At 43.7% G+C, this 22,902-nt stretch overlaps 1 protein-coding gene across 26 annotated transcripts in view; it reads left to right on the top strand.

The window, feature by feature from the left end:
- Positions 1-22,902, top strand: part of KCNMA1 (potassium calcium-activated channel subfamily M alpha 1) — a 664,040-nt gene that overhangs the window by 309,870 nt on the left and 331,268 nt on the right. For all 26 annotated transcript variants that reach the window (XM_040976116.1, XM_040976108.1, XM_040976123.1 and 23 more), the window contains one exon: positions 20,381-20,442. In XM_040976116.1, coding sequence (XP_040832050.1) covers positions 20,381-20,442 — 62 coding nt within the window. The remainder of the gene's footprint in view (positions 1-20,380; positions 20,443-22,902) is intronic.

Here is a 22,902-nt window from a genome sequence, read left to right as displayed (position 1 = left end):
ACACTCACTGGTGGGCAGAACTGGGATGGGGGAAGACCAGGCTGGGCAGGGTTACAATACCTGTGAGCTTGGTCACGGGAGAGTCAGGCTGGGCTAACTGATTGTATCCATTGCTGCATGCATAAGCCAGAGTAGTTGTAGACTTGTAGACTTGTTGAGTTTTGCTGCAGCATCAGCTGGCAAATGGTGGGACTGGGGGTGAATCCTGTTGAGCTACACTGTGGAACCACCTGGAGACTGCAAGATTTAGGACTGGGAATAGGCCCAGTAGGGAAACTGTGGGCATCTCTCTTATGGGTTGCAACTCCCACTGGGGGTGGGCCTGGTTAGACAGGTGATGGAACTTGCTGGCTTGAATGTGGACTGGAAAGGGGGGTTGGTTGGGTTTAGCTAGGTTTCAACACCTATTCACAGGTATGAGAGCTGAATGGGATGTGGGACAGAGTGGACCAGTATGCTGAACAAATTGGCAAGCACAGGAACCAGGGCCTGGGACAAGCCTAGTGGGGGTCAGTGGATTTTGCTCCAACTAGTCTGCAACTCCCACTGGTGAATGTGAGGGCCAAGTGTGCAGTGGGGAGGGTTGGGCTGGGCCACAGTATCCATTGGTTTATGTTAGAGATGGGGCTGGAGACAGAACCGACCCAGCAGTTACAACTACTAGTTTGTGTGTAGGCTGATGTGGGGGATGGAGAGAGCTGGACCAGAACTGGTAAGCGCGCATGAGTCAGAGCTGGAATTACTTCAAACAAGGTGTCTTTGGGTATGCCCCCTAACTGAACCACTGGACTCAGAACCCCAACCATGGGGAGAATCATAGGATCTGTGGTCTGACTGTGGAATGTGTTTGTCAGAGCTGAAACTGTGCAGTGGCTTGGACAGAGCAGTGGACAGCATACTCAGATACACATGGAGGATGTGCTGGTCCATTGGAGCCTGCAGAGGACATCTGGTGGCATAGCAGAACACGTTGGTCAACTACCCCAGCCAAGTGTTGGCAGCAAATATCTGGGCAAATGGAGACTCTAAGATGGATTATGTCAGTCAATGCACTTTGGAAGGATTTCCTCATCTTTGAATCAGCGAGATAATCAGCATTCAGAACTATTGAACTATTGAAACAACTTGAGTAGAACCCTCAGAGCATGTTCCATGCCAGGAATCCTGGGATGACATTGAGTGAGTATCCCTGGATACTGCAGCAGTTGGGAGGCTGGGTGCGGCTTCTATCTTTATCTCCACCCTTTCCCCAGATATAGGAAGAAGAAAAAAAGAAAAGAAAAAGTGGGAGCAGTGGTCTCACCCACATTCCCCTAACCCTCGACCCTTCCCACCCTAATCAACTATGTAAACATCATCAAAAATTAATTTTTTAAAAAAGAAGAAGAAGAAAACAGAGGTATTTGTTTAGTGTCTTAGGTGCTGTGGAGGCTCGTGTCTCACTGTGGGTGACGGGCATTATGCCTGGGTATTTAGTCTATAAATAGTGAGTGGTTCAAGGCAGGCTGTACCTGTGAGCTATGATCAGCATGGTCACCCTTGAAGATGCTGGGAGAAATCTTTTATGATTTGTTCTGGTCATTAACTGCATTTTTATGGTCAATAATAATGCAGGGAGGGAAAAAGATGGAGGAAGCACCTTGTTTGTAATTGTCATGATACAAAGTTAAGAGGAAGTTTGAAGTTCAAACCTTCAAGACTGAGAAAGGAAGGCAGGAAAAAAAAAGAATCCCTTCTTTCTATATTTCTGTATAAGTATCATACTATGCATGTATTTTATAAAGGTTTTTTTCCTCTATTATTTTTTTATTTGAAATGCAAAGTTATAGAGAGACACAGAGAGACAGAAAACCCTTCCTTCTTTTTCAGCAACCACCAGGATAGATCTGGCTGAAGCCACGATCCAGGAACTCTGTGCTTGGCTCCCATATGGATGGCAGGGGTGCAAGTACTTGGATTATCTGCTGCCTCCTTCCCAGGTGCATTAGCAGGGACCTGGATCAGAAGTGGAGAAGCCAGGGCTTGAACTGATGCTCATGTAGAAGGTGGTGGCTTAGTTCACTTTGCCACAACATTGGCTGCCATAAAGGACCTCTAAAAGGGGTTCTTTTCAACTTGAATATCAGCTGCATAAGACTTTGGTCGTTGATTCTCTGTATTGCCCTCACATTGGGGGTGGTGCGTAACAGGTACTATGAGGTCAATAAATGTGTGTGGGGGAAATGATAGAATAAGTGGACTATTTCCCACTATCCAAATTTTGCCCCTTTCCTTACAGCTTCACCACATTTCAGCCAGAACCTTCTCTTCTCCTCCTGTCTGAATGATTGCTTAGCTCTCTGCTCAGCTGATTAACTCTTCTTTTTGCTTTTATTGGAAATCGAGGCCTTGCTTTGAGCCATATTTTTTGTTGTCTCGATTTGACATTAAAATCTTACAGTATTGATCCTTTTTTATATCCATTCCACAAACCTTTTCAGGTTGCCATAAAATGTTTTTTATCTGTATTTCTCTAGGAATAGATGTGTTGCACTAGTGTGAATTCAATTCATCTTGCAAGTAGAATAGCTGATCATAACAGACTCTTCATGTAAGGTGCCAAATCCTTCAAAATGTAACATGGGTTTTCCTGGATTCTTGTTTTTCACTTTGAATATTTGGTCTGTATGCAAAATTGCTCATGAACTCAGCTTTCTAATGGAAATTGAATTTGTATTTTTTCTGAGACCAACCTGAAATTTTGTTTGTTTGTTTTAAAAAAAACTGCCACAAAGGAAGAATCAAAGGCATAAGGGAAATGGATCACAGGGGGTAGGGGGAGGTTTGGGAGAAAAAAATGAATGTGAATGTATGTTTTGCCCAAAGCTTAATTTTGAGGACTTACTTGGGGCTCTTTCACAGAAGATATTTACAAAAATGAAGAGCTGTCGGATTATGGAATTAGGGACATGGTAGGTAAACCAATGCTTCTGCTATTGTCTAGTGTGTGTTCCAGTAACTTCTGACAAAGGGGCCTTTCTCCTGCCTGGTGCTTGGAGCACTCCCCACTCTTGTGGGGGTGAGGTTTGGGTGAAGCGGCAGCTCTTTGCCCAGGGATTGCGATGTTGGCACTAGTCACTTGCAGCAGGAGTGTGTTTGTTAAGATAAGTGCCATTTTCAGTGTAGTGTGCTAGAGCCCTGGCATGGGATCTCAAAGATGACTCAAAAGGTTTTTTTGAAACACTGCCATGTAATTAAAGAAAACCAATTTAATGATCTAACATTTAGCATTATTCTTTACAATTTTACTCTTGGGTTGGAAATTTTTTGAAAAAAATAGCATCACTTAATCAGCTTGAGAAGCAGTGCACAGACATAAATATGTATATTACTTTATTTTAAAAATTATTACTTATAGAAATAGTCCACTATGCATGACCAAGAAGACTAATTGAGGATCTATGCTTTGTCATTCCATTCATTCATCAAGGATACAGCCTATGCTGGCATTGAGGGGATTTAATGGGAACATGACATTCAGAATGTAACACCAAGGAGAAATAAGACCTATACAGAAATCACCTAGGTGTGCAAGGTCATATGGGAGGGTGTGCTCTTGAGATGAAAGAATTAAAGCAATTAGAAACGTTAGGCAAGATTGGATGGGGATGTGTTAAGCAAGGAAGGCATTCCTTCATTGATTGATTCAACAGTTGTCTGTAACATTCATAGAGCTGCGCTGCAGCTCCTGATCTGGAAGCTGGGGATGGACCAAGGAGAAACCAGACCAGGTCTCTGTCCTTATGGCATTCCTCTTAACCTTGAGGTTGGACAAACATTAAAGAAATCAAGATGGAAATATGTGAGTGATTTCAGGGAATGATGAGCCAGTGAAGGAAATTAAGCTGTGGGACAGAGGGGTCAGACCAGCGTCATGTGTACCTGTGTGTACATACATGCTCACTCACACTTCACAAGTGGAATGCCACAGAAAGGACTGAGGAGAACTCACCTGTCACACTTGACTCCAGTTGGGTTTGGTGGAGGAGTCTCTTATATTGCACTCCTGCCTCTGCTCTTGCCTGGTTCTTGGCAAGGACTGAGATCTGCATTACCTCCTGATAGTGGGGTCCAAACCCTGTACATGATCCCATAGGTACCTTCAAGCAGACAAGGAGAGGGCTGTGCTTGCAGAAGGGACCCTGAAACTCAGCGCCCCAAACTCAGGCAGCAGCAAGTGATCCCATCATTGTTGGGCTCTTGCTCAGCTGATCCTTTGTACTTAGTGAGGACAAGCTTGTTCCAACCTTGTCGCAAGGAAGGTGAGCATGTATGGGGGGGAGGTAGGGTACCTTCCCTTCAGTGACTGAGTGTACTGAAGACCACTCCTCTAAGGTCACTCACGTGGAAGCTGGAGATCAGAGAGTTCCCCAAGTGGCCAGCTCAGAGACCTGGTTTTTGGGCAATCCGGGTCTGTGATTGCAAGGTCCCCTTCACCCTGCCTTGTTTCTGCTAAGAATCTTTGTTTGTAGTTGCTGTTAGGTGACCACCATCTTCAAATTCTTGGGCTCAATGTTCCTTAGCCCTGGCTGTGCATTGAAAGTGACTGGGAGTTTTATTTTTCTAATACTTCATGAGCATACAGAGAGGCTGAGGGGTAAGCCTGGCCAGCTGGGTTTTTAAATCCTCATATTCTCATTCCCCAAGAGGATCTGAGGCGTTAAAATGCTCCTTCTTGAAAAATGTGTCAGATTTGCAGGGGGAGGGAGGTTGCTGGTTGGAAATATAGATTTACGGGATTCATCAGACCTTTGGAGTCAGTGCCTGCGTATACATTTGATACACTGCAGTTTCAGTATCACTGTTTTAAATTGTTCACAAATATAAGTGGATTTGTTTGCTGTTCTTTGTGGTTTTTAAGCAGGAGTTCAACCAATAAAGTAGAAAGACCACTTTTCAGCAGGAATATGGGCAAGGACTATAAACAATAGTTCAAACATGTCAATTTCACCCATAAAGTAATTTAAAAATATGTTATTGCAAACATTAAGAAAGAGAAAGCATGAGGAAGGAAGACTAGAAAGGAAGGAATGAAAATATCAATGTACTCTCAAAGTAGTTACCTATGAGCCCCATTAAATCTCTCCTCTTTATATTAATAAACATGTAAGTAAGTAAAAGAAGAAACCCAAGAAAGAGAGTTGGTATGAAACTCAAAGGAAATCATCTCTAATGATGAGATTTCAAGAGGTCATATGGGAAGCTCTTTTCTAGACATGAGGTTTCCAGGAGCCCTGCTGACACAGCGATGAGAGCCTGCTCCTAAGCCACAGTGGAGAAGTGCTTCCCAAGCCTTCCTGGTAGGGTCGGGGAAGCGCTGCCTCTGTGTATTCAGAAAGCAACTTCTTCTGTATCTTGGGTCATTCTCTTTCTCCAGGCTGAGAATTGCTAGAAGTTTCTGCAGTGAGAAGCTTGCATTGCCTTGCTCTGCAATGGTGCAGTGTCTCTTGGGAGTTGCTTTTCTGCCATTGTTAGTGGGCTTGTGTTCAGTGAATCATCGCACTCAGTGAATCATGCAGTCACCGGTGGGGAGGTGGGAACTCCCTCTCCACCCAGATGGAGCCAGCCCTTCCCGCTCAGGCTAATGTTTTCCTCAGTGACAGGAGCTGTGAGCAGCTCCTACCCACCACTGCCACCCTGTGACTTTAGGTACGGACAACGTGTGACACAGACCCCCACTCCACATGAGAGAGGTCAGTGTGGGGTTAGAGGATCAGGGCTCCTTCTTCCCAGAGGTGATTTTGAAATTGTTTAGGTTCTTAGCACCTGATGAGGCCACTCCCCTCAGCCAATCATAGGTGCTGGGGTTCACAGCTGCTTTTGATCTGAAATCTGGAGGTTCCCTGTTTTCCTCTCATGACTCAAGAAGAAGAGATCAGTTCTCATCATGTCCAACAATTTAACCATGTCCCAGGCCAGACAAGGCCTTTCAAAGAGCAACACTCATTCATCAAAGGAACAGTACGATCATGATAGATCACCAACTTCTCACAATTTCCTGTACTAGGCATGAGTCTTCCTCCCTCCTTTTCTCCGCCGCCCCCACTATATATATATATATATATATATATATATATATACATATATACATGTAAGAAATATGGGAATTTCAGATGTCATCATTCACCTGCTTCTGTGTCAAATTCATCATTATTAAGCAGAGAATTGACAATTCCCAAGTGCCTGTATGAGTTCAGCACATTCTACATTGTTTCTCCCGTGTGTTGGGTTGTGTTAATCTTTTTGGCAGCCCAATGCAGCTTACATTGGATGGTTGTATTCTTAGACATCCATACAGAACACTTCAGAGTGGGGTAAAGAGGAATTCATGTGTTAGTCATTCCAGGACCCCAGCAGACTACAAGTCGAGTCACCATTGGTATACAGGTCTGGCACAGCATACTGGCAACAAGCTGCTATCTTGGCTTGTTGAGACACTGTCAGAAGGGAACAGCACTCTAATGGAATAAGAAATTCCTTCCCTGGTGTTCTTGGCCAGTTTCTGTGTTGGCTTGAGACTCCCTAGGGACAGGAAGCTCAGCACCACATAGTGGTTCTGTTGCTTTTATGATTCTCACAGTCAGATTGGAATTTGATAGAAGACCTTTCTAATATGGTGTTGGACAAGATGCTGGTAATGTAGGCAATAACCCAGTGAATGTTCATGCTCCTTGGGGAGGGAGAGAGGGCTGATGATGGTTTGGGAATAAGATGGGGCAGTGCAAACCCTTGGGGACCCCATGTGGTCTGAAGGAGTCCTGCCCTCCACAGTTGTCCCAGAAAATGTCTCAGCTTTGATGTCGTTTTGCTAAGGAACTCTGCTTGCTGATGATGCCCCAGACTCTCATGAGGAGTGTAATGGAGGGGGTGGATATACATTGGCAGCCTCCTTCTCCAACCCCCTGAGTTCAGGAAGGAGCTTTGATGCCATGGATGAAAAGGAGTTGAGGCCCAGCTCTGCTTCTTGTAGACATTTAAGCTAACCATGTCTTAGCTTCCCCACATGCAGAGTGGAAATGCCTTTTCCAGAAATGAGGACACTTGTGTCTCATGCAGTTGAGTTCAGCTGATGCTCCTTAGTTTCCTCCATGCATGGTTCTGCACCTGACCTTGCCATGCTGAGTTCATAGACCCATTTCAATCCCTCCATTCACTCAAACAATACCCATGGGGGGGGGGTGATTCAGGAGCTTTGGACATGCTGTAATGCTGCAGAGGGAACAGGGTTCATCTGCCTCTAGTGGTCTCCATCTCACTCTTTCCTGCTTGGCGGAGCTCCCATCCAGACCCTTCAGGGTCTCCAAAGCTCTTGGCTCCTCTCATCTACCACTTGTTCTCCATTTGCATGTTTTACTGTCCCCTAGGATCATGGCCTCTCTCCAAAAAGTGAGGCTCGTAGGGGCAGAGGGCATACCTCTTTGCTGTTTATCTGGGTTTGGCATTGAGGTTGGGAGATGATAGTCACTCATGAAGTATTTGCTGAATGAGTGAATGAATGAGCAAAACACTTTCTGCCCTCAAGGAGAACACAAACAAGTGCATAAGAAGAATGCATGTCACTACAGTGGTCGTACAGGTGCTTTGAATTAATTAGAGGAGTGAAAGAGAGAGTACAGATTAGCCATAATCAGGGGAGGCTAAAGGTTGTTCAATTCAACAGAAGAGGCCAAAATGGAAAGAAAACAATCAAGACTTTGAGGCTTGCAGACAACCCAAGCACCTTATGAAACGTCATTTAAAGCAAAATCAAGAATAGTGACATATGTAGATTATACTGGGGAGAATGTGTTCAACGGGCCAGGCTCTTTCTAGAGTCACTCAGCACAGGGAACCTCAGAGAAGCCATATGGCTACCAGGTTGTGGAAGCCATGGGGACACCCTTGTCCTTTAGCACATTTGTTTTTAACAATGAAGGAATCCAGATGGATGAGTTCCCCTGTTCTATTTGAGGCACCTTCCAGTAACTTTCTTTGAAAAGTCTTCAGCCACATAGTTACAAATCTTGTAGTCCTGGGTGTAAGTCCAGTTGGCTTTGTGTGGTTTGCAATTCTGTATCTGCAATTTCAATCAATTGTAGTTTGAAAATGTTTCAGTCAATAGTTGCATCGGTTGAATATGTAGTTTTTCCCCCTTGTTATTCCCCAATCACTGCAGTGTTACAACTTTCTCATTGGCATTTGCATTTACATTATATTAGATATTACATAGCAACCTAAAGATAATTTTAGCATGGGGAGGATGGGAATAGCTTATATGCAAAAACTGCCATTTTATAGAAGGGACCTGAGCAGTTTTAGATTTGGTGCTGGGAGGAGGGGGCAAAGGTTGCTAGAATCAATCCTCTATGGAGGCTGACGGATGACTGTCTCTCTTCAGAAATCTAACCCCACATATTTGAAGGGAGCATTTTAATCATTTTAGTAGTAAAAGTGACAATATATCTTAGTTAAAATTATTTCCTTAAGTGGCAGAGTGGCAGAAATGGAGAGTGAAGGAGACAGACATCTTCCATCTGCTGATTTACTCTCAAAATAGCCACGATAGTTGAAGTTGGACCAGGCTGAAATCAAATGTCAGGAGTTCCACTGGCAGGAAACCAAACACATGATCCATTACCTGCTGCCTCCCCAGCGCATTCGAAAGAGGCTGAAATGGAAGCAGAGGCAGGACTCAGTCCCAGGCACTGCAGCATGGGATGCAGGCAGCTCAAGTAGTGACTTTCCGCAGGATACTGCAACACCCACTGTAATGACATTACATCTAGATTTATGAACTTCATTTCTATGGAAACGATATATCAACATACTTCCTGGAATCAACCAGATTGTAAACTAGACTGTGAGAATGATTTTGAATAATAACTTCATGACAATGAGCCTTTTCTCCCTTTCAGAAACCATAAATATCAGAAAACTCAACGATTTAGAATGTTCTTATGTTTACATTTGAAGAAGTTCCATAGATCCAGGGACATTTTTCAGCTGTCCGTCCTTGTGAGCTTAACCCTGAACCTAGAGTGGACACAGCACCTTTGTGCTATGAATGAATGAAGAAATGAATGTGAAAAAATGAGTGAGTGTAGAGTAGCTGATCATATCAATGAGTTCTTGCATCTGATAACCCTTCGCAATTTTTGATTTATTTGGTGGTGAGGGATGGGGTTTGCAGTGTTGGGACACAGCAGGTTAAACTACAGTTTGCAATATTAGTATCTGTGTTAGCACTGACTTGAGTCCCAGCTGTCCTACTTTCAACTAGCTCCTTGCTAATATGCCTGGGAAAGCAGTGGGAAGCAGCCCAAATATTTGGGTCATCCATGAGAGCATTTTAGATGGAGTTTTTGACTCCTGACTTTGGCCTGGGTGTAGTCCTCGCTGTTGCAGCCAACTTGGGAAAGAACCAGCAAATGGAAAAGCAATCTCTCTCTGTGTATGCCTCTCTCTTTCTCCCTCTTAAATAAGGGAATCTGTTATTTTATTGGTGGAGAGGCAGAGAGGCAGAGGAAGATCTTCTATCTGCTGGCTTATTCTCCAAGTGCCCCCCAACAGCCAGAGCTAGGCAAGACCCAAGCCAGGAGCTGAGAACTCTTCCCCATCTCCCATGGGGGTGGCAGCAACCTTACTACTTAAACCTTCACAGAGTACATAGGAATAGGAAGCTGGAATGGGAAGCCGTGTAGGCACTCATGCCCACATGCTCTGATATGGGGTATAGGTATCCCAGCCAACTACTTAGCTGCTAACCAAATTCCTGCCGCCTAATAGTATTTCAATGGGGTATGGAGAAGTGGAATTCTGTGATCAGGCTGAGGCTCTCCTGGCCACATTATGATATTTAAGGACCCCTAAGACCTGAAAAGATGCCAGCTTTCCCCTACCCATCCCCACTTCTATGTAAAAATGGGAAACATTGGAAAAGCATGCAGTAAGCTTAAGGTAATCCAGCTCAGTCTTGGTTCTCCCTGACAACTGTGTCAAAGCTGTTGAATATAATAAGTAACAATGTGTTCTCTGCCCCCTGCCTTGCTGATGCCCTAACTGTGCCCTTGGCATGCTGCTTGGAGCTGTTGATGTCCAAAGTAGATCTGAACTCTCTCCCAGACACACACACACACACACACACACACACACACACACACACACACACACACTTGCTCAAGTTAAATGGTCTTGAAAGGACGTGTGACATTCCACAAAGGGTCTCCTTTTCTCCTCTTTTGATTCGAGATTAAGTATGAAGCTGTGATTCACAGGCAATGTACATCCTCTGTTCATATCCCAGTCCCCCAGATGCCAAACATGTGCCCCATGACAGTGGAGCTTGTAGGTTTCAAGCCTGTCACCTGTAAGCTAGTGCTCCACTCCACGGGGTGTCATTGTCTTGCCAGCCTTACTGGGTGACCAGCGGATTTGAGGAATGGTGGCAGCTGGAGTGGTGGTTCATCTACTTGTGGATGAGTAACAACTTGCTGCTTAGTGGGGGGCCCACCATGGCTCCATTTATTCCCAGTTGTATATGTTGAGACTTAGACTTCTGACCCTGGCTTCTGATTTTTCTGACCTGAGAGTGAGAATTTGTGAGCAGGCCCAATGCGCTCATGAAGTTTTCTGTTTCTTTGAGGAAGGGTAGCTTATCTGTGAGAATTCAATAGTTAATACCAACAAGTCATTTCAAAGGTGGGAGAAATGTCGGAATTGGACAGGTCAGGAGCTTCTCTTTGGAGATCTGGGTTTCCACTCACTGGAAACCTTAACATAAGGGGCCTGCTGGTTTCATTCTTGGCCCTGATCACTGTTGCCAAGGATACCTTCCTTGCTACAGGCAGCTGTCAGACCCTCCAGAGAAAGGGTCTTGTGGTACCAAGGATGTACCTGTGAGTGTCCATAGCCAAATCCAGGGTGGAGCAGGTCAGTGTTGACGCCTAGCCAGTTTGCATGTCACTTGTCTTTTGAAGGCTTGTCTATCATCTTTGGCCAACTTCCTTGACATTGATGGACTGTGGTGACATTGCTTTCCAGGGCACATTGATAATCCTTTTTGAAAGCAAGACCTTTAGAAACAAAATCATTACAGTAGAAAAGGGTACTTTTAGATACCCTCATGTCCAGCTTACTCACTTGAGGGCCTGTGACCAAATTACTGTGGATTGACCTTGAGATTTAGACTGGAAGAAGGGCACTGTGTTTGTCCCATTATTTCTAGAGGAAGTCACCATGGGTTTGTAAAGTGGTTTTATGAGCAAGGGTACACGTTTGTTAAATTCCCAGCCATACCAGAGACTTTAGTCCACAGTTAACATAAGGCAAAATAAATCTGGTTTTGGTCTCAGTCCCTGATCCTTAAGAAATTCACAACCCACCATCACACATCAGTCATAGGCTAGGAGGGAAGTGGAAGGAGAGAATGGAGATTCAGCTAGAGTCCCTGTGGCTAAACAGGAATAGATTCTGAAGAATGAGGAAAAAATATATAGTTTACTAATGGATAAGAGCAAACATCTGGAGGGGCAGGAGTTACTTGTTGAAATACAGGTTTTTGGAGATACCTACCATTGCTGAAAGCAAAGATAGGAGGATACTTCTTCAAAAAGTTCATGGGAAACACACCTCACCATGTAATTTCTTCTTCCAATGAAGTTTTGGAATCACTTTTGTAGTTAATATTCCCATGAGAGTGATTTACGGTAGGTTTTTAAATGAAAATCTACTACTTTTGGATTCCATTCGCAATGTCTCAATTTAAATTAAAAAAACCAAATTAATATATATAACACATGATTTACCGTGTAGGTCATTTGTAAGTGTGCAGGTCAGTGGCATTCAGTATATTCACTCTGGCACCAACATCACCACCACCCTTCTCCCGGACCCATCACCTATCACAGGCGCTCCAGATCCCATTATACAGTAGAACTGCCCATTTTGTTTTCCTGGCCTTCTAACCACCATCCTAGTTTCTGTCTCTGTAAACCTGACCACTCTAGGTGCCTCATTGAGGTAGATACTTGTCCTTTCATATTGGCCTGTTTCAATGACCATCAATATTATCGCTTGTGTTACAGTTTCCTTCCCTGGTTAGGGGTGAATGCATTCTGAACGTGTGTGAAACAAGTGAACGTGTGTTCACTTGTTTTTTGCATCTTTGGATGGATGCTTACTAGTGATGCTCTAAACCTGGATGTGCAAGTATCTCTTTGAGAGCTGGCTCAATTCCAACTTTCCTTTAATACAAGAGCTGGCAGGATTTGAGAAGCAGGGCAAAGATAGCCATCATCTTAGCCTTTGGTGACAGCGAGTGACAACTGGTGACCTGACAGTGTTATAGATGTCCCATCTTATAAACCTAATTAAATTAAAAATCAAGGCCAAATCCACATCTACTTCAGGCAGACAATTTCTCAAAAAAAAAAAAAAAGGCTCATTAGCTGAGAATTTGGGCCTCCACCAGCAGATGGAACATTTTCCCCCAGATTTTTCAATAATTAGACAGGAAAGGTCTTTCAAACTCTAGACCTCAGATGGAAGATTTTATCTTGTTGCCAGTGCATCAGTTTTAGTGCCGTTGGTAAAATTATGCAAAAAGTAACCTTTTAAGTTTCATAATGAAATGATGTAAGATGTCAGTGTCACTAAGCCTCAACTCTTAGCAAGGATGCAGTTTTTTTTTTCTTATTTATTTGAAAGGGGGGGACACACACACACAGACACAGAGGTGTCTACATGGTCTGTCCCTCTCAAAATGCCTTAGTGGGTTTCAAGCTGAAGCCGGGAGCTGAGGACTCAGTGCTGGTCTCCCGATGTGGATAGTGGACGCATCCCAAGGTTTGCTTCAGCCACAAGTCCAACCCAGACACTCTGAATCGGCACTTGGTATGCCAAGTGGCATTACAACTCCTATGCCTATTGCCATACCAAGGTCATATGTTTTAGGGAAAATTTTCTGACTTACCATTATCAGGCCTTCCCTCATTTCAGTTTTTTGTTTGTAAGAAATTGAGGCTTCATAGGAACACAGGTTAAATTTTCTGTATTTTTATTTGGGCAAAATGAGATGCCAGGATTTTATAAGAGAACATCCTTGCAAAATTTGAGAAATCCTCACCTGTAGAAATTCAGGTAACTCTGGGCCTAGAGTTGAGTCAACATGAGCCCTCCACATAGGTGAGATTATATAATTAGCTTGTAACTTATGTCCCGGAGTGTCCTTTGGGGGACATGAATACTCAGTGATTCAGATGCTCCGTATCTATCTGTGTCAGATACATTCTTTCCTCTGGCCCCCAAACTGAGCCCTTTTTTGTGCTTGGCTTTGTGTACTCTCCAGAAGATCCTTGACTTCTAGTAGATATATCCTTTGTAAATGACACAGTGAGAAGTCCAGCTGTTCTTAGTGGTTGTCAATTTTGAAAGGATCTGATCTGAAAGTAGAGACACATGGCCAGGGATGTGGTTGAACAGTAAATATGGACAGGCACCAGCATCTGTGAGAATGCAGGATAGGTCTGTGTCTGTGTCCCTAGCAGCACATGTGTGTGCCTGTTGATAATGTTATATGTACATTGACATGTGCGTTATTCTGGCTTTCACCTCTTTATGACACACATTTTTCTTTTGTTGCCTGGAGTCTTAGTCCAGCTCCAGCTCTGAATTCTCTACTGTTCCAGGCAATACTTGCTACATCAGGAGTCTCCTCTCCTGTGACCCCACCATCCATCTGTCCGAGTCCTCCTGCCGGCCATTCCTGATGCTATGTCTAGGCCTTTCCACTCTCTTTACTTTCCCCGTCAACTTCTAATCTGTGTGTCCAGCCCTGCGAGTGCTTGAGATCACCACGTGGGTGATCTCAACTCTCACTCCTACTTTGCCAGGTGTACCCAGGTGCTGCTGTCACCTAGAACCACACCTTATTTTTCTCACTCTCTCTCTCTGGTTTTAAGTGTACTGCATGCACTAGTAATAGTCCATGTTCTTCTACCTCTCTTGTTTTCTTTACTGTTCATTCTGCAAACTCATTTCACCAATCCTCTCTCCAAATATTTGTTCATTGAATAACCACTTTCCTAGTTTTTGGATTCAAGTGATGGCTGAAAGTGAGTCATCACTGGGCCTTCATAGACTTTTCAGTCCATCGGAGGGAGAGCAGTTCCTGATAGGATTGTAAAGGGATATGTACTGTATCAGCTGCAACAAAGACCTGGCAACACTGCTGGGGCCCTTCTTGCCCAATGTGGGCAGAGAAGTGATAGTGAGCTGATTAACCACCTACAAGAAGGTGGGGGGGTGTCAGACTTCTGGGAGGTGGTTGTGCACAGATCATGTGGTCTGGGAGGAGGCAAATGGCGAGTGTGAAGAACTGAGAACTCAGTGTGACAGGAGCCTAAAGCAGGGAGGAATGGAAGACCAAGGCAGAGAGGAGGAGGAGAGTGTATTTCCAAGGTCTGTAGATTGATTAGGGAATCATTTTTTTTTTCATACAAACAGCTATGGAATGTATTGAAGTAATTTCAGGAGGGGCCTCTCCAATGCACATGAATGCTGTACAAATCCAGTCCATTTTGCACTGAGTGTGGCATTGTAGAATCATGTTTCCTGAAGTACAGACTCAAATGCCTTGAAAATCGCGGGCATTTTTTACAAGACTCCTAGCAAGCAGATACACCAGTCTTGTTCTCTGAAAGTTGCATGCATTTTCTTTTAACACTGTGATTCCAAATACATTCTTTTTCCTTTCTTTCATCCTGAAAACATCTTGACTGACACAATTGTTTGCAAGCCTCAGTTTACAGGGAATTGGTTTGTAGCAATTTTATGTCTGTTTCTATAAGTCATGTGTGATGTTCCAGATTGTTAGTGTGGAAACTTGGGAGACCTTGGGGTATTTGAGTGACACTGTTGAAATTCTGGCTCTGGTAAATCACAGGCAGGTTTATTTATGATGACAAAATTACCTTTTATGGTAGCAGCATTGTATCTTTTAAGAACTGTTAATGAGAAAACATATTTCTAGACTTATCACACTGGGGGAGAAAAGATTTCCTTTTTTTGTGTGGGGAGGAGTGGGTTAGGAAACACTGAGATTGGGTTGTGAGTTCCCCAGGACAAAAGCACAAGAGCTTTTCAAAGATTGTGAGAGGCATGAGGGGAAAGGATGGGATCTCGGCCCTGAGTCTTCTCCAAGGTCTGTGCTGTTGTGTGTTAGTTCTGTGGGAGGCTGTACTGTTTGAAACAGTGAATCCAAGTGCCCGTGGAGTTTGCTCTGGTGATTTTTACAAAGCAAGACTCTTGGATACAGATGTAGTGACAGGTAGCTTTGTTATCATTTTGAGTCCTAATGAGATGTGAGTGGTATATAATCAGCTAAAAGAGCACCACTTTTTCAAGATTTTAGCTCCAAACTGATTGCATATCAATAATTATCAACCACATAGTTATCTGTCTCTACCATGCCATTTCACAGATTGGAAAACTGAGTCCCAGAAAGATGAAGTTACACACTTAACTAACTTCTTATTAGCATCTGCTGTGTTTCCCACCACGTTTCACTCACACAATATTCCTGCTGTCTGGTTCTCCCTAGAAAAGCCAGGTACACCCTCAGGGAAGGAGCAGGGGTCAGGACTTGGGTCCTCTTTCTAACTTCTCAGTTGCTCAACTTGCATTCCTTTCCAACTTGGGATTTTGCAGTTGAAGGTAGTGTTCCTTCCATGCCCAGTCCTGCCTTAGAGACCCCACATGTGCCAGTTCATAGGTACAGTAATCCTTCAGCCCTGATGGAGTTTTCGAGTCATTTCAGCTTCCAGATTCCATCTCATTGAGAGCCAAGGGAAGACTTGACTTAGCTGTTTCAGCTTTGCATTTCCTTGTCTCTCAGGCTGTGTGATAGACATTCAATAAATGTTTGCTGATGGTCTTCGATTCACCAGGCCACACTTGGTAACTTAGATTCTAGAATGATGTTCTGTCTCAGAAATGCAATGCCCCCCAGGTTGTTTTGCCTTGGGAGTCTTCATATCTGTCTTTTTATTAGGTAGATTTTATTGTATATGTTATGCATCTCGTAAAAAAAAAAAGAAAAAGAAAAACACCCAGGTGTCTGGGATCATATAAGGAAAATTGTTCATTTTTTGAGAAAGGCTTCTTTCTAACTGCCAGGAACCAGCCTCTATATCAGATGTGTAGACTCATCAGTTAGGGTCATTTGCTCTGCAGGGAGCTGAAGAGAATGTGTACAACCTGCTCAGAAGAGAATCCATCCCTTCACTATGCAGAATGCCTCTAGCAGGGCTCTCCAGGCCTACAGGCTGCCTATCTATGTCCTAATGGGCTGATGGGGAAAGTGACATTTGTAAATTAATCTCTGACTGGAGCTAAGTGGTTTCCCTAATGGCTTTTAATTCAGGGACTCCCATTCTTGGCCAGGCATCAGATTCACTGGTGAAGCATGTTAAGAATAGAGAAGCCCAGCTTCTTCTATCCACTGTCCAGTCCCTGACTCCTGCTTACCATCCTCAGGCTCTTAGAATGCGATGAGAGCCTTTTGGCTTTTAAGGGAAAGCCTTAAAGGGTGATTGGATTTTGGCGGTAGCCCCCTTAATGGTCCATGCTTCCAAACGCATCTCTGATAACCCCTGGAGCCTCATGTGTCAAAACCAGCAATGGAGCTTAAGTTCTAGAATAGGCAGTTTGTCTAAAAAGCACAGCTTCTTGATTCTCTCACATCCCTGAGTCTTCCCTTTTCATTCTGAACCTGAGCGGCATGGCTTTACTGTGTTGCATGTTAATGAATGTCCTCCGACATTTGGAAGGTCTTTGTGGTCCCATCGCAATGTCTACTTAGGAAGACAGCAGTGAACATCCCCCTCTATTCTCTGCCTGTCACCAGACTCCTCAAGTTAAGTGTTAGGAACAGACTTAAGAACACTGTGTATGTGTGTTCCTTGGCATTCTTCTGTATAAATACATGTTGTGTTTGATCTTGGAGTTTTGAAAATAGATGACGCATGAGGGCCATTGTTCCGATTACATTTATCAAATTGCTTTTGTTTTTAGGAATCTGGCACTCTGCACATACCACCAGCACTCAGCATCACCACACAGCATATGAATGTTTTCAGTAAATTTGAGAGTATCCTGCCAGGTAGCCAAGGTGATTTGGTAAGCTCAGACTGGTAGAGAAAGCTGGATGGGCTTCAGGGAAGAAGGCAAACAGTAGCATTCTAAGAGGCAGTTCTCCAGTTGTCTTGGGCACCGGATTGCTTTCCGCCTTGGTGTCCAGGGAGCAGTGCCTTGTCAAGGGAGTGGTCATTGTCAGAAGCCCGTGACCGGAAGGCAAGTGTCTTTTACTGTCTCAGGTCTTGTTCTTTTCTTGGCTTCCTCTTACCAAATCCTTTGGGCTTCAGTCTCTCTTGCCATAGGACTACAGCAAACACCCAAGGACCCCAGAGGCCATGCTCCTTATTGAGAGGCAGTTGCATGCGAATGGGCAGGACATTTTGAGGGTGCTGAGGACACTGCAATAAGAGCCCCTTTTTTTGCTGCACCTTCCTAACTTCTCTTTTTTGGCTAAAGATTCACCAATCAATAGCTTATTATATTTTGTTGATACCTATGCTTAATAGCATAGGCTCAAGCTGTGTAAGCATTATTTCAGAAAAAAATGGTATCTTTGTGAATCCAAAGGGACAGCTATCTTCTGGTTTTCTTGGGCCTTATGCATATCATATGTTAAATAAGTGTTTGGATGACTGTTTAGGAATGTCCTATAATAAAGGCATTGTAAGCATTACTATTTAGTTTGAAATCTAGTTCTTCTGTGTTCTCAGACTAATATTTTTTCCCATTTTGAGTACAGTTATCAGAGCATTAGGGATTTGTTAGAGAAGGAAAATGAATCAGCCAGTCCTTCTGGGTGGATCTGCTGTGGCTCTGTTGAGGACACACCTCTGTTGTGTTTTGTCTTCATGGCTAACTCCAAAGAGCTGCTGTGTTTTCACCCTGGGCCCAGGATGACTGTAGTTAAGCCTGAACTGACTGAGAGGCAGTTGGCAAGTGTAAGCAATGCCCTGCCCTTTGTAGGAAACCGAGCATCTCACTTGGGCATGGGGACCCTTCAGTGTCTCCTGAGATTTTTCTGTTTCTGACAGATGCTGATGTATGAGTCTCCTCTTACGATCATGGCAGGACCCCTTTCCTTCTCTTGTGTTTTGCGTAGTTACTTCAAGAAACCACTACTCCCCATCATGCATGTCAAGAACACATATTGGGGCTGCATCAATGATGGTCACTGTGTCTGGCCATCCTCATGCTAGGAGGTTATGGCCATGGCAGGAGAGCTCATATTTTAATCTCCTTGTAGATGGAGGTAGCTGCCGTTTGTGAGGCCTCTTTCCTCCCTCACAGCTGTAGCGTTTAACGGCAGCCTGTCTAGCCAGCTGGGAGAGAAGCTCAGCCTTCAGACACACAGGGAGTCCCATTGACAGGGATTAGTTTTGGATCAGCTGTTTATGAATGAAGAGAGGCCCTTCCCCTCAGCGCAGGCCACACCCCTGCTCTTTGCAGCTTTTTTGAGAACGAGGTCAGGACCAGCATCTAACTGCTTCTGTTTCAGAAATAGCAGCATGGCTTGAAAATTAATCTTAACCTATTTGTTATGCTGCCTCCTTCAGAAAATACAGGAAAATATCAGAGACCTGCTTAGGTTGTTTCTGTGTTTTTGTGTAAACCTTTGCAAAGAATATATGAATGAGTGGATGTGAAGCTAGACAGGGGGTGAGCCAGCTGAGAGGGATTAGTATTGGTTAGAGGGTAATTACTGACAGGCTGCTGGGTTTCCTGGCATGTACCAGACCAGGTTTTGGTTTTTAAGACAAACTAGAAAAATAAAGTCATCCTCAGGGATACATTATTTTAAAAACTCCCTTTCATAATATTTTAATAGTTGCTGTCAAGTGGCAATATGCCCAGTTGATTTCATGGTCATTTTCTGTCTTCTGTCACCTACAATTTCTCCTCAGCAGCTCCGTAAGAGATGTGCAGTGTTTTAATGAGTATCTCATACAGATTTTATTTTCTGTCAGTCACTTTGGCAAAAATGAATCAGAGAGAGAGAGAGCTTATTCATGTTGATACATGGATAGTCCACAGCCAGTACCACAGTGTGGGTCTGTGGATGCTCTGAGGAGGGAAGTGCTTGCAGTGCCCTTCTGGCTAGGTCTTCTTTGGGTATTGGCACATCAAAAAGCCGTTTGTGAGCACTGATAAGGCATTGTCATATGCTAATGGTGTTTGATTTTTTTTTCTTTTTCTCACATTTACTTAGTCATTGGCCATTAGGTTCTTTCTCTATTTGTTTTTGACCATAATGTCTTTTCACTCATCTGCTCCATCAGAGGTGAAATGAATTAGAATGTTGAGGACCTGCTGGTCAGGATGGGCTTCATGTGCTACATGTTTGTCGGATGGACTTCAGTGTGACAGGTATCCACTGAAGTAGGTGCCAGTGTTCTGTTTTATACTCGGGGCAGTTAATTCTGAGTGAAGAGTGTGAAGAGGAATGTGACTTGTCACAGAACTTGCCTCATGTGTTATCCAGTTTGGCATCCTGCAACTGAAGTAGTTTCCTGAATGCGTGAGAAGTATAATAGCCGTATGTCTCTAAATCACATCTATATTTGTTTCTATGTATACAAACACAGGGGAGTTTTCATGACAGCACACTGCTGCTTTCCAAACTAATATTTCTTGTGTAGAGAAAGGAAATAGGTGGTGATTTGGGGTAGGGGATGGGAATTAATGGGCATGAGGGATCTTGAGGAGATGACAAAAACATATTTTGAAACTGGATTACAGTGATACCTGCAAAACTGGGCAGATTTACGAAAAGATGTTGATTCATTGCATGAATCAGATGAAGTTTATGGTATTTAAGTTGTACCTTAATAAAAGTGGTTACCTTTGCATCTGAGTCTTTTGGGATCCTAAGGTGACATATAATATGAGACATGGTATCCTTCCTAATTGCTAACTTCTCTATTCCCACTCAAGTGTATTGATTTCAGTTATAGAAAAAAAAAAAACTAGACTTTTAGCTATTAGGGTGGTATAAAAACACCATGCCATAAGCTAGAATGGTCTGCCCTGACCCCCATTGGCAAGAGTAGGGCTACTGCCTGTGCCAGGTAAGGAGTCAACATTAAGGAGACTTAGTGGAGGCAGCATGGGTGTGAGATTTCCCAACTAGCCTCAGGAAGCATGTGGGATAGGGTCTGAGAGCTGCTGCTTGTGAATGCCAAACATCCCTCTGTTCACCCTTCAGTGATGACGTTTTTCTCTTCTTTTACAGGTTGTCTTAGTCTTTGCTCTCAGCATTGGTGCACTTGTAATATACTTCATAGATTCATCCAAGTGAGTATTCAGATATTTTGTCCTTTGCTAAAATGATCATGAGCCCTGAAATCAAACGTTTTGTTGACCTTGACACCAACCTTGGTGACAGCCTCCTGAGTGTGAGGCAAGGCTGTTCCATGCTGGCTTTCTGAATGGAAAAGAGAGCTCCTCAAAAGTAGGGCTGCCCATGTCCTGCTGGTATGGGAGGGAAGACGTCTAAACTCAAGTCTTCTTGATGGGTGTTATTTTAGTATTTCCTGATGTAGCATTTCCACTGATGATGTCAAGGAGTTCATAGCACTATGGTGGGAATCCACAATCTGCAGGCAAATGACATTGTTAATGAGTGGGGGATTGAGCCGTTCTTGCTATGACTGTACCATTCTTACCTCCTTTGGGTTTCCCTTGTTTTGGTCTAAGTAGGGGACAGCTTAGCAGGCATGATGCTGCCTCTTACCCCCACCTGAAGAGTCAGTGGACGCGTCACACACTGCTGCTTCTTGACTGATGAAATATATGGATGTGGGATGATAGCTTTTGTGGTGACCCCCAGAAGTGCAGGCCCATGTGTGTGTCAACATCCTTAGAATAGACGTGAACCACAGATCCCTGGGGTGCCAGCTGAGTGTGATCTAGGGTGAACTTGAGTGACAGACACTAAATACCTTGCAAGTGGTCACACCAAGAAAAGGGCACAGCAAGGCTTCAAGGAGGCATACAGGCATGTCCTGATTCCTGCTGGTACATTCTCTGTTTCAGTCTTAAAGTCAGTGGCTTTGGGGAAATGTTTGGAGCTTACTTTTTCTCTTACGACTTGAATTTGGCAACTCTGGTTAAGGAAAGTGGCTTAAGTTCATTGCCCACTGTGAGAATGTTTTTAGCTTGTTCAGTGCTATCTCTGCCAAGGTAGATTCTAGACTTTAATCCTAGGAACCCTCCTGTCATCCCTGTTGGCTCAGACCTCTGTGTGTCTGAATTCTGAGATTTCTCTTTGGTGGCTCGGCTGTTGGCAATTTCATGGATATCTCAACTCTGAATTTCTCAGAGCCATCTGGTCAACAGCCAAAGGATATTCTGCATTTGGATGCATAAGCCAAAATGTCAAGCCAGGAAAATAAAGAAAAGGCCTCTTGTCACTTATCTCTGGGAGCCAGCCAATACTGGGTGAAGAGAGGTCCTTCAGCCCAGTGCCAGGCTGGACAGCCCTTGCCCATTTTGGATGCAGGGTTTCTAAACATCTTTGGGAAATGAGATTTCTCACCCTCCCTCTGACTGAAATCCCTGGTCAAAGAGCTTATTTAGGTATGGAAGACCCCAATTTGTGTGTCCTCAAAGGTAAGTTGCCTTTAAATATTTACTCTTGATTATTCTGCTCCATCTTCGAGTTCAATGAGAGACCCTCCAAGGTCCTTGATCTTCTTTCCCCATTTCTCTTCAGAGGGATTCTCACATGTTGTGGGTTATGCTCCTTGTAAACTTCCGTGTTGGGGCTCAGGATGGAGGCTCAGGCATGTATGTTTGTGTGTCCGAGATACAAGCTCCTGTATGAAGGTGAGCAAAGAGATCGGTTAGAAGGACAGATACTTTGGAGACATCTTCCCTACCTTATTCTCCCTTTTTGTTCCTCTGTACTACTCATAAATAAACTGCTCTTCCTGGATGGGATTGAATGTTGTCTTTTTTTATGGTGTCTGTTGTGAGGGCAATCCTTTGTGCCGTAGATCCTGGTGCTTTCACCTGCACGGGAGAAGACAGTATACCTCCTTCTTGGTGTCCTTTGGGTTTCATTCTCGTTTTGCATTAGCGTTGGGGAAGCCAGTGTTGAGAGTCCTCTGTGATTCTGATGTGTGGAATGGATTTGCAGAGAGTCCAGACTGAGGGTAGACCTTGAGTCCTATTCTCTGAAATAAGACTGTCCCCACCATCCTTGGGGCTGTCACCCAGCTGCATAGTTTAGCATAGCAAAACCCACTGTGTTTAAGAAGATCTTATGGCTGTTGGTATAACCCTTTCCACTTTTTTCTCTGCCACCGGGCCCTGAAGTAGCCTCCTATAATACTATCAGGGGGCCCACTCAACAGAGTTAGCATGAAGGAACATTGCATCTTCCTGGGAAAGCCAGCAAACATGCCCACTCTCTCTCAGGAAATTAAAGAGTTAAAGTAGAAACTCTAAAGTCACCTTTGTATAAATTCTACAGATTCCCAGAGGGAAAAAAATAATAAAAGGAAACCTATTGTGCAAATGATAGTCAAGCTTAGTGAATAAGATCAGGTTAATCCACATAGAATATGCCCAATGGAAAGAGAAAAAGAAGAATGTAAAGTGTCTTTAAAATGTTACTAAAATATTTATATAAGAATGTAAATTGTTAAGGCCCTCTTTTTCATTCAGATCCATTAACAGCTTTATGCAGTTGTGGTTTGGTTGACTATCTTGGCGATACAGCTTTAACTTCTCTTGGAAGTTCTGTTGAAT

Source organism: Ochotona curzoniae, unplaced genomic scaffold (assembly GCF_017591425.1).
Source record: "Ochotona curzoniae isolate NIBS_2020 unplaced genomic scaffold, NIBS_Ocur_1.0 contig_2692, whole genome shotgun sequence".
NCBI lineage: Eukaryota > Metazoa > Chordata > Mammalia > Lagomorpha > Ochotonidae > Ochotona > Ochotona curzoniae.
This window is presented reverse-complemented; position numbering and strand designations above follow the sequence as displayed.